The sequence below is a fragment of the Serinus canaria genome, chromosome 2 (genome assembly GCF_022539315.1).
Source record: "Serinus canaria isolate serCan28SL12 chromosome 2, serCan2020, whole genome shotgun sequence".
NCBI lineage: Eukaryota > Metazoa > Chordata > Aves > Passeriformes > Fringillidae > Serinus > Serinus canaria.
Window position 1 is genome coordinate 115,503,740 of NC_066315.1, and position 12,233 is coordinate 115,515,972.

Below are 12,233 nucleotides of genomic sequence, written 5' to 3' on the forward strand. Positions count from 1 at the left end.
CTGATATTGCTACCTCATATTAAGCAAAGACTTCAAAAAGGTAACTGAAGTACATATTGAGAAGTGCAAGTAATAAGAAACAGCAATGTTCTGATGAATTAAATCAAATCCAAAAACATTAGCTGGGTTAGACTAAACTCAGTGAAATAAATCAAAGCAATAATTGTAAATAGTTTCTTACAACTTTGCTTTTCAGTTATCAGTAACATTTTTTTCTTTGTTTTAGTTTTGGAGTTGTGTCACTTGTGCTTCTCTACTTCAATTCACATTTGGCTGTGGCAGGGTATACAGATAATATGTCATAAGAACAATCAGAACAGAAGCCTTGAAATTTATGTTCAATATGTTTAACGTTTAATATTTACTTCCATTTTGCCATAGTTTTGAAAATATTTGTCAGTAACAGTAGAATTCTCCAGAATAAGGAATTTTTAGTTCAATAAAATTCAGAGATTTTTCCATTAAATCTATATGCAATATTTGCATTTAATTTTGAAAATAATACTCCCACATTATTAAGAAAGTGATAATGACTTCTACATATAAACAGCTCTATTTTTATTCAGACTTTTGAGAGAAACTGCAGTCTGCTGAGGCAAAAAAGCAGGTCTGCCTCTAGCTGCTGTGCAATGTTTCTGTGGAGTGAACAACTCAATTACATAGTTCAGTCTAAAGGGAATGACATCATATTTCCTTCCAAATGGTTTTTGACATAAAATATTTGAAATATGCCATTTATTTATTCTCAAATCAAACAATGAAAAATAACTCAAAACTCAGGAAAGAATTGCTAAGTGACAGTTATTACATTCTTTGAAACATGCAGTTTGCAACCAAGTTATACCAAGCACAAAGTGGAACAAATGCTAAAAATTTCAACTTGATGCAAGATGCCGAGAAAAGCCACATTGAAATGAGCAGCAAACTTTCCTTAGCAAATACACTTTTTTCCTCATGAAGGTTTGTATGGTGAACAGCATGCATTTTTCATATACTGCTAGGGAAAAACCCCCTGCAGTCTATATGTGGTTAATGTAACACAGGGACTGTTTCCATAGCCTCATGCTGCCCAGAGATAACTGAGCAGATACAAAAAGCTACACACCTGAAGTACACCTGGTACCTTGGTGTTTGCTGAGGCTAATTAGCTATTTTTGTCTTCAACACCATGACCCGTTCATACAGCAATGTAATTATAAATAAATATATGGCATAAATTGGTTGCAAGCTATCCCATGCTAAGCTTTCAAAAAATGTTGCAATCAATCCCACAAATAATATTAATGGGGAAAATATTGAACTTTGCCTAAATTTCCATTTTCATAGGAAAAAAAATAGATGAAACTATTAAGGCACAGCCTTAGAAGAATTAAGTCACTCAAGTCCAATTACAATGTAGTAATGGTATCATGAATTCAGGGAAGATAACAAAGACAATTTCACACGGAGCAAAATCTTACTTAAAACCATGCAGAATATCAGGTTATCATAAATTACTCACAATCCAAACAAGACACCTGTTGTAAAAAAAAATCCACACAAACGAAATATCATCTCTAGTTAGGAAAGCGCTCGCATTGCCACTGAATTTCAATTGGAAGTAAAAGAAAACACCGACAATTTGCAAGAACAATAGTTTGCTGCAACATTAGAAAAAATTTAGCCATCATAGCTAGTATTAGTAAACATTATAACCCACAGTTGGTATTTGTAATGCACATGCATTTCATACATCACTATCTGCAAAGAGTTCTGCATGAAAAACAACATTAAAAATACCTTTGAGTTTAGCTTTTTTCTTGGCTACCCCTCCTGGCTCCTCACCTAATTAGTTGCAAAATGGAAATAGGTTATGAGCATATTTGTGGTGTTTAATAAACTTGACATTAAATTTTCCAACCTGCCATCTTATATAAGAAGTTCACTTAACATAGCACACTGCAATGCTATGGAAAAATACAAAGTACTAACTCATTAAAAAGAAAGCAACTTCAGTTGCAGGACTATCACAAGTACTGACGAGAAAGACAAACTAATCAAAGAAAAGTACCAAAAGTGCTTGTGAAGCACCTGAACTTGGGGATTGCTCAGTTCTCTCCAGACAAGTGCTGCCACATAATTACAACCAACACCCCCTCTGATTTCTCTGCAAAGTATTTGCCAGTTCCCTCTCAAGTGCACTAATTTATGTTTCTATAAAACTTTATAAATATTTTATAAACACGTTAACTCAAAAGGCCTTCAAGTTCACAGGTATTGCAGAGTAGAGAAACTGTTTTCTTACAATAAATTACAACATCTGTTTCTTTATCCAAACAAAAAAAATTGTTTTGACAAAGGTATTGCTCAGGTCTAAAAAGTAGTCACCAGTTCATTAGAGTTAAAATACTTAACTGCATTACTTCAGACTCCTTAAGACAATTAGTCTTCTTTTCCCATTGTAGCTAACAAACTGAGAGCAGTCAGCCTCTTGATTGTACTTTATAGCTAGTACCACAAGAGGCATAAAGGCAAAAGCCTTTCCAAAAATACAAATAATATTTAGCTTCATCTTTTTAATACCATTAAAAGAGTCTGGATTATCACTATCATGATGCTGTGGATTAAATCCCACAATAAAGCAATTTTGACCACAAAAATCATGTAAGTTGCTATCTAAAAGCCAACTAGAATGTAAAGAAAAACTGAAAAGATACAGTAACTAGGTATTTTTGAAGAGAAGAGATATTCCCATGTGTCAACATTAGGCTTCTCATTCAGACATACAAAACACCTACACTGAACATCTGCACCATGAGCTTAAGTTTTCTGGAAACAGTATCTACCTAAACTGTGTCATATACCATTTTATCTGAAAAAACAAACAATACTCTAATAGCCTGTACTAAAAAAAAGAAAACATAAAATTAAAGAATTTAAATGCAAAGTCATTGTAATCACCTTGCATCTAACTTCTATACTACACGTTTTCAAAATATCAGGTGTTGACATTATGGCCAAAATTGTTTTAAAAAAGGTTAATCAGTGAAAATACTTGCTTTAGATTAATTTCCTTACAAATTCATACCTGGGATATGAGTCTTTTTGAGCTCCTCCCTCACAGATTACCACCATTGCTGATGTCCAGAGCTCTAACTTGACTAAAATCATTATTCGGTCTTACTATTTCTAAGCAGTGCATGGAAGAATAACCTTATTTTTCATTTTATATGAAAAAAGACTACAACTTTCATTTACATTATCAGTGAAAATATAAACAATAAAAAGGTACTCAGAAAAGTTGGACAAAGCCATATTTAAATTTACACCCCCTGCCCACTTTTCATATTAAAATTAAACATTATTGGATATTTTAAGATACTGTGAATAGCATATGTTGACAAAGAAAACTGCAAAATTTTACAAATATCAATATACACAACAATTATCATACAGATATTTCAAATTATTTTAAAATAAACATATATTCACTATGTTGAAAGATTACAAAATAGCTTGTTACTGATTACTGTTATTTCACTTGTTAAATATTCACACAAGTAATAATTTTGTTTCAATCTGCTTTTATGCAAAGAATAGCACTGAAGTTCACAGCATATTATCAATTCATTACATAACTATATAAATAATTTAAACTTTAACATCTTAATAGACCTGTTCACCAGAAAAGTATGTAAAATATTATATTTTAAATATATCATATATATATATGAATATAAATGTATAAATAAAAATTAATATGTTTTAAAACATTAGTATCATGCAATAATCACAAGACCAAAATCCTGCTGCATCTTGATTCCCACCTGGACATGATCCCTACAAAAGGAAATCCCTACAGCACAGGGAAGTCTTACTTGTCAGCCCCAATTATGCTGAAGCAAGATGAGTGCAAACCACTTTGTTTTCCAAGATAGCAATGTCCAGGCCATGTGACAAAATCTGGCACCTAAGGGAATTCATCCAAGACTTAGGCTCTTACAGCACAGGGACACACAAACAAATGTCCAGAATTCTATAAATGATGTAGTTGAACTTGCGGACTCTTATTCTAAAGTCCAATTCAAGTGGCTTCACACTTTAAGCTCCTTTTTTTTTTTCCCATTCAATCCCACATTACAAATGTCCAATGCTGGCAATGCAAGAAGAAAATATACAATTTTTAACATCAAATGTGGGTATAATGGAAGGTCAGAAATGGCTATTATTGGAGTTAGTTAATTAAAAAGTTGAGTTCAAAGTTAACATAGTTGGATAGGTTTAAAATATTTTATATACCTCCTTCAAATAATCATTCTATAAATCAAATACCGTTCTCAAAGTGTTCATTTCCATACAGTGCTTAAAGGTGGTCAGCTTGCTATCTTAACTAACCTTTTGAAGCTCAGGAATATTACAAAGCATTCTTATTCTGCAACAGAGTCCAGTTGTTTTCTCTATTTTTCCCCATAAAAACCTTCAAGAACATTATCCACGAACAAGTCCCAAGTGAGACCAGAGATTTAGAACTTGAGCATAAGAAGAAAAATATATAAATACTATTTTTATTTAGAAAGACCAGCATTGAAAACAAAAATAATAGGCAAAAAAAGTTCTCAATTTTTGAGCAGTTTCCCAGATGTTGACAAATAACGTTCTCATACTTAACAATATATTGAGAAACCTGGCATGGGCAAATACTATTTTATTCACTTAATAATCCTGCTAGACAAAAGGCTTTGACATGTGAAATATTTCCTCGAAGTCAAAATCTTCACAATCTCTACCTGCATAAACACTTTTAACCTGCAGCACCAGGAAACAAATGTAAGCTAATCAAGGTGGTTTATCCACTTAGATGTGAAAAAGGGAGCAGCTACTTTGCACTTACTGCAGAAAGCACATGGGCCAGGTTAGCACTAAGCAGCTGACAGACAGCACTTGCTACCCTTCTGTAATTTATGCAAAGCCTGGATAACAGAATATAAAGTGTCGAGTTTTAAAACACTAGGGCTGGTGTCCACACTATTGCCTTAATTTATGATCTTCCATCAAGAACCTCCTTAGCCACACAAAAAATTAGCAGAAGATGTTAAAATTGCAGTACCAAAAGAGGAAATACAAATCTGTAAGCCAAAATCATTATTAACATTTTTTCTCTCCTTTTTATTTTCCTTTTCCAGAAGAACTGCAAGTCAGAAAAAAATTATGATTGTTTGTATATCCCCCTGCACAAAATTATTACTATGATTGTGCATTTATAATATGCTATATTAGATATACAAGGTCATCTGCTAAACAAAATTAGTTTACTGACAGAAAGCTAACACCCACTTACCTTTAACTGAGCTCAGAGCACCTGTCTTACCAAAGTCTGTAACTCTCCAAGTGCAAGAGTTTTAATTCATACAACTAGCATAAAAACCTCTCAAACAACAAACCACCAAACTTCAGTTTATTCTCCACACGTTGCTTTAATATGTCTTGCTTATTTAACTGCCTAATGTCAGAAGAAAAGTCCAGATCAGATACACGTGGCAGAAAGCATTTTTGTTCCCTGAAGTCATGGATGTTTATGCTGCATCCTGTATGAGCAGATATAAGAAACCAACTAGAGAATCTTGCCTTTATTACGTCTCATCGTGAGATATACATCCTAACTGAGCGTGAGAAAGACAATACTTAATGTATTTCATGCTACTGGGACATCATTATGATGGCTGCTTATCTGATGGAAACCAAACAGGGAATACAGTACCACACCGCTCCAAAATGACTGGTCTGTACACAGCAGCTTTCCCCAGAACCCAAATTGCATTTATATAACAGGTGGGTTTTATCTCTCCCATATGACCATGAAATTAAATTAAAATCTTTCTCTTGTTTCAATATATTCTTCTTCTATGCTGCCATCTAAATGCAACCTATACCAATAACAGTCATGAAAATTTGATTTCTTCTATAGCCAGTCAATTGAGGCTAACTAAGAATGAAAAATTTTTAAAGGGGGCAGGGGGAAATACTGGTAAAAATCTTCGCAAGAAAAATTTTAACAGATATGCAAACATATCTGTTAAAATATGTTTAACAGATATGTTTGCATATCTGTTAAAATATGCAAACATATTTTAACAGATATGCAAATCTGTTAAACATATTTTAATGTTTAACAGATTTGCATATCTGTACTCTTTATTCTCTTCAATTCAAAGTTATTCTATACATTATGAGCATTGGGATTTCTCTCTGCCATATAACACTCTTTTACCTTCAAATTAAATACTGCTGAAGGTGGTCACAGAAATCTGGGGTTCAAAGCTTCCAAAAGTTTTCAGCCATTTCAGATGTATGGGTATTAAGGGTTTTTACCCCTATAAATTTATTTTGATTAGTATCACAAGAAAGCAAGCAAAAGCTTTGCTATGAAGGTTAATGCAGTATTTTGTTTGAAGACTGGCAATTAAAATATCAAACATTTACCAACAAATGACAAAGTAAAACAGCCCACAGATTTCTAAAAGCACTGGACAAATTGGAAGACTACAATTTTAGTCACAGATATTTATTTCTGGCATTCTGAAAACTAAATATAAATTAACTGTAAGGAATTTGAGGGTATCTAATGAAACTTGCATGTCCAATTTATTATAAAATCAGTAAAGTTTCATTCCTTGCCAGGTATAAAACCTAGCAAGTTCCGATTACTTAAACAATATATTTTCCACACATTGGAAAAAACACACATTCCAAAAAAACATTGTCTACTACTAATTTTCTCCTGTTTTAAATTCTCAAACCAGAAACTGCAGAAGAAAGCAGCAGCCTTGCTCTCTAAAACAATTATTCTAACATAATAGAAGTCAAAATGCCACAGCTTTCAACCCACACTTTAAAAATACTTAAAAAAAATTTAATGTCTTTATTTTTATAGTCACGAACAATCAAACTAAAAATCTAGTTTTCAAGTTCCTCAACTAATTTCAAGCTATTCGGGCAGACTCACAAGCAAATTGGGAAATTGTTCAGTTTTCTTTGCTTATTTGCACATCATACTCAGCTTAATGTTTTTTTCTTTTAAATGCCTTTTTTAAAACAAATGAACAAACAAACAAAAAAGCCTGCCATGCCGATATAACTGAATATTCAACTAAATCTTATTACCATCCTTACAGGCCAAGTTCTGCTTGTAATCACAACCAGTAAGAGAATACATGAAAACCAAACTCCTCTATTCCAGACTTCCAGAGAGAACCACAGGTGAGGGTTCAATTGTTAACTCAACAGGAACAACCCCAGGCAAGACTGAACACTTCTGAGAAGACTGTTTTCCAGAAAGGAAGTACCCTAGAAAGATATTTACTTAGACTAGGTCTTTGCATCCACCCCTCATCCTTTCTCCCCTGACAAATTCTTCATTCCCACTATAATTGCTTTTGAGCAGATGCTTACACTTAATAAAACCAGCAAGGAAGTTGCATGACATCAAAACAGAACTGTTGGCCCACCTTTCATACCTGCAGCCCGCGCATTAAGCTAGTTCACTGTTTACTGATCACCTGAGTGCCTGAAGCTTTCTCATGGTTCAAGCAATCCACCTTGATTTCACCTGAAAAATTTCCAGCTTATCAATTCATTTTTAAAAAATTTGGTATAAACTTCATTATACAGAATTCTTAAAGCCGATGTTTCCCTTCTCTTTTGGGCTATCTAGTTCCACTACTGAAGCATCTACAATAGAATTCACTGTTCCATGACAATTTTTTAATTCACATTAAGAGGTATTATTATCCCAAAATGGTGATGAAACTCTTATTTCTAATTCAAATCTTCTTCTAATTAAGAAGTCTTCTTCTAAATTAAGATACAGAAAATTCTCAAACCAAACAACCCAAGCTTACTTATTTCCTACATCTCAGACACTGCAAGTTTCTTGCACTTGCTAACAATTGCTGAGTAATATTTCAGATCTACTAGCATTTATTTTTATAATGTTTATGGGTTTGTTTATTTATTTTCTTTGCCTTATACTTCATATATCTTGTTTTAAAATCCATTAAATTTTTATGCTGTTAGCTTTCTTATATCCTAATCCCCAAATATTTGGAAGAAAATGTGAGCAATGCTCTCATGGCTCTATTTAATTCATAAACCTTGAGTAGCAGTATCAGCCCATCACAACATTTCACTTACTTAACACTAGCACATTTTTATTACTTTTAAAATATTATATAGTAACCTGGATTGGATGATCTAGAGCAAGTTTTTTCAAACAGTCATGATAAATTGCTTTAAAAATGGCATGCCAAAGTAAGTGAAATTTTATTTATTTTAAAAAGAAGTTAAAATTTCAGCCTGCAACTACTAGTGTTTCAACTTGGGTATCAACTTCATCTAGGAAACCAATATAAACTTCAGCAAAGCAGGCATTACAGAAACCAATTTAATACAATTTTAATAGTAATTTTTTATGAGAACATTATTAATGTTTTAAAATGACAGCTCAGTTTCAGCTTTTGATACCTGATACAGACTGTAGGACACAATTATAAACTGCCCTTTCTATACCAATAACTTCATGATAGCAGACAGAATTCACATACATGAAAAATATTACTGGAACAACTGCCATAAAACAGATTCACAACAAAAATATTAAAATTTGCAGGACTAATTAAATACTTCAATTTCTCAAGGAACAGAAGACATAAAATTCTAATTTCCAATTAGTCTTTAATATATTCAGTATTACATTAGAAATACATAATCATAGCTTCCCACTTCCACAGAAGGCCCACCTTAGAAACTAAAAGAAATTTGGAACAGCCCTTGTGATGTGATTGTCATATTAAAGAAATAACTGAAGGTTTAGATTGAAAACAGACTAATCAGTGGGAATAAACCATATGACAGTGGAGATTCTGAATACATGATGTTAGCTAACTTAGAAATAAATGCTTCTGTAGAATTTTCAAGCACTTCTAAATTAGTGCTTTTCTTTGAACAAGTAAAAAGAACCTATCTGAGAAACCAGTGAATCACAAAATAAGTTATTTATTAAAATTATATTTCACAAGAGAATTATCATTGTCATGACTATATCAAGGATTAACATAAAAATATGTATTTACAAAATGCAGTCATGCTAGAATATTTTATAATCAAGGCTGTTACAAAATGCTTAGTTAATGTTTGCTAGAAAGACAAATGTTATAGTGTTAACAGCAGAGATTATTACACTTAAGCTTTGTAAGTTTTGTGCACAAAATGCACAAACTGAAGCACATAACAGAAACCAACTACACAACCACAGATACACATTTTATTCTACATATATTTACACACCTGCATAATATTTGCCATCCTGTCACAAAAAAGGAAAAATTATTGAAAGGCTTTCAACTACTGAAACAGCATTGCATGGCTAACTTTAGTTCAATCTTTAGAGTGTCCATTTGGAAGGTTTCCCTCAATGCCATAAATTCTTGCTATATTAAGGTTGATGACTTCATGGACATTTTCAAAAGCCAATCAAATTAGTCTTTCAGTCACTGGTTCTGTAAATCCAAAATAACACAAGTCTTTTTTCCCTGAACCCCTTCATTCTGTGACGTACCATCAACATCATCTGCAGCTTCGCTCTCTTCTTCTTCTAGTATTTCAAAAGGAGTCAATACATCATAGAGAAATGAGAGAAAGCCATAAAACCAATCAGAGCTTTCCTCTGCTAAAATATTAAGGACTTCCTCAAGGGAATCAATATTTTCATTACTGCCATCTTTGGTCAGGCCTATACAAGAATAGAGGAAAGAGAGAGAGAGGGAAGGGGAAAAAAGAGACAGCAGTTAGGTGGAAAGAGGAAACTGTAAAAGGAGGATCTGTGAAAGATATCTCTTGTCATAGACAGAAGTCTTTACAGGAATGCTAACTAGGAAACAGAAGGATGTTAAGAAAGTTGAATCTTTCCAATACAGACTATAATTTAGGCAATAAACATGCAAAATATTATGCCAGGATCTTACTAAAAAAAAAGAGGAAAAAAAAGCAGCAGCTTTGCTTTCCTTTCTTCCTAGTCCTAAAAATAAACCCATTTATATTTAGGTTTTCCACACCAATTTGGACATTTTTTATCAGTAATCTTTTACTACTTTAAAATCACTCAATTTGTTTTCTTTACTTTTTAAACCATTATGTTCAATTTTAAGAGCTTGCAATTGATGGCCAAGAATAACATTTAAAAGCTAAGAGTTTATAAACAAACTCATCACGGACACACTGTTAAGGATAACATTCTTATCCATGCAGAATTTTGATTTTGCTTAGAAGTGAGGATTCTAATTGCCGGATTTGCAGTTTGTTTGCTTTGCATTTTTTTAACATGTTTCTCAACCATTTTTTTCTGATAGATTTCTATAGGATGCACTTTATCCTCAGGAATTATTTCCACACCTGAGGATAAACAGAACACCAGATAAAAATGAATAGGTAGCCAACACAGGGTATAAGTTTTGTTATATAGAAAATCTAAAGCAAGGTAAAGAATTGAGGTAGAGAAGGCCAGAACAGCAAAGAGTGAATTCATCACTGCTACAGACCCTAATATTAAAAGTTACTATTTTATGTTACAAGACCTACTGATCTAAATGGCATTTGTAAAGTGCAAATAAGCCTGGCTAATGCTTTTTCCCCCTTCTGCTTTGGGGGAAGTCTTGCCTACATTTGTTTGGTTTTTTAAATTAAAATCACTGTTTTACAGTTGTTACTAAATAACATTTCAAATTTTCCATTCTAGGAAAAGCACAACAAAATGACCAGGCAACAACAAACAATAACTGGTACACTTTAAAGCTGCAGAGGGAGGAATTTCCCCCACTTCTAACCAGAACAAACCTTCATTTGTTTTGAAAAGACAAGCAGAAAAGTGAGCTAAAGGTGAAGACAGATTGTTGAAACATAAAATTAAGTGAACGTGTTGCACATGCAGATTACAAAGCAATATTAGATGCAGGTTAATGAAACATTCAAGATAGAGAAGTTCATGGCAGAGACATTTAACACATTTCAACACGTTTTTCTTACAGCACATAGTGAAATTATCAATGATAATTCTGAAGAAACTTCCAAGTCCATGATATTCCACATCCTTGTACCTGGATGTCCAGAACCTCTACTTGAGTGACCAGCCATTCTCTTTAACTTTTCACTGGATAGCCCAAAGGTTTAAAAATGACAGATTGAATCCAGGAGGCAATCAAGGTATTATAAATATCCCTCTCCAACTTCTTCCATGGCTTAGTTCTATAAAAATTAAATTTTATAGACAACTTTATGCATAGTACTCAATTATTCTAATTTGTTTTCAAAATTTGGATAATACAAGATTAAAGACATAAACTGAAGTAAGGATATTTATTGAAGAACAAAATCTCAATATAAGAATGGAAACTTGAATCTAAAAATCCTAAAAGTACAATTTAAGCTATAAATGCAAAATTAATACTTCTGGCATTCTAATCTGTCAGAATCTCATATAAAAAATGGGGAAAAACCCAAAATCTGACAAAAAAACCTCAACACACTACTCCCAAAAGACCTCAAGAAGTCATTTTTGTACACACGTACAGAACCATACAGATGCCCCTGTTATTGCACAAAGTCAAGAATAAGACAATTATAAAATGGAGTACAGCAGCATATTTTCTTTGAAAACACTTCGACTCCAAAAGGAACCACAAAAATTGGAAGAATATGTCTTCCAGTCTTTGTAAAAAACTAACAAACAAAAAAACCTAAACCTTTTCTTTACAATTCTTTGCAAAAATTATCCAAGATGAAGATAATGGCCTTTGAATTTAACAAAATAAACCCAAGAACAAAACCAAAAAAACCCTCAGGCAACACTTCAGCCTGAGTTAAATAAAAAAACTACAGGATTTCATATGTTTATCTTGCTTTCAATGAAAGACTACAGAAAAACCACCAACTCATTAATACTCTGTTTTTCATCTTCATTCACGCCCCCTAATCAAGAATTACTTTTCAAAGGAAAAACTGATAAGTTCACAAAAGCATCGTAGCAAGTATCTGAAAATGGTGACCAAAGCAGAGCAACCATACCCTACTAAAGCAGGGACTCAAAAATACAGTTACTTTATTTCAAGAAAAGTCTTAACATGACAGTTTAAATCCAAGTGAATGAAGGAGTCAAAATAGTTGTCCGTTCAAATAGTTACCACAATCAGTAGGGCACAGGACTT

At 32.8% G+C, this 12,233-nt stretch overlaps 1 protein-coding gene across 9 annotated transcripts in view; it reads right to left on the reverse strand.

Moving 5' to 3' along the window:
• The window catches only part of ASPH (aspartate beta-hydroxylase), a 113,712-nt gene that overhangs the window by 79,214 nt on the left and 22,265 nt on the right, over window positions 1–12,233 (reverse strand). Inside the window, exon 4 of one of the 9 annotated variants that reach the window (XM_050971157.1) lies at window positions 1,780–1,824. The exons of the other annotated variants lie outside the window; for them this stretch is intronic. Coding sequence (XP_050827114.1) covers window positions 1,780–1,824 — 45 coding nt within the window. The remainder of the gene's footprint in view (window positions 1–1,779; window positions 1,825–12,233) is intronic. 9 annotated transcript variants of the gene reach the window in all.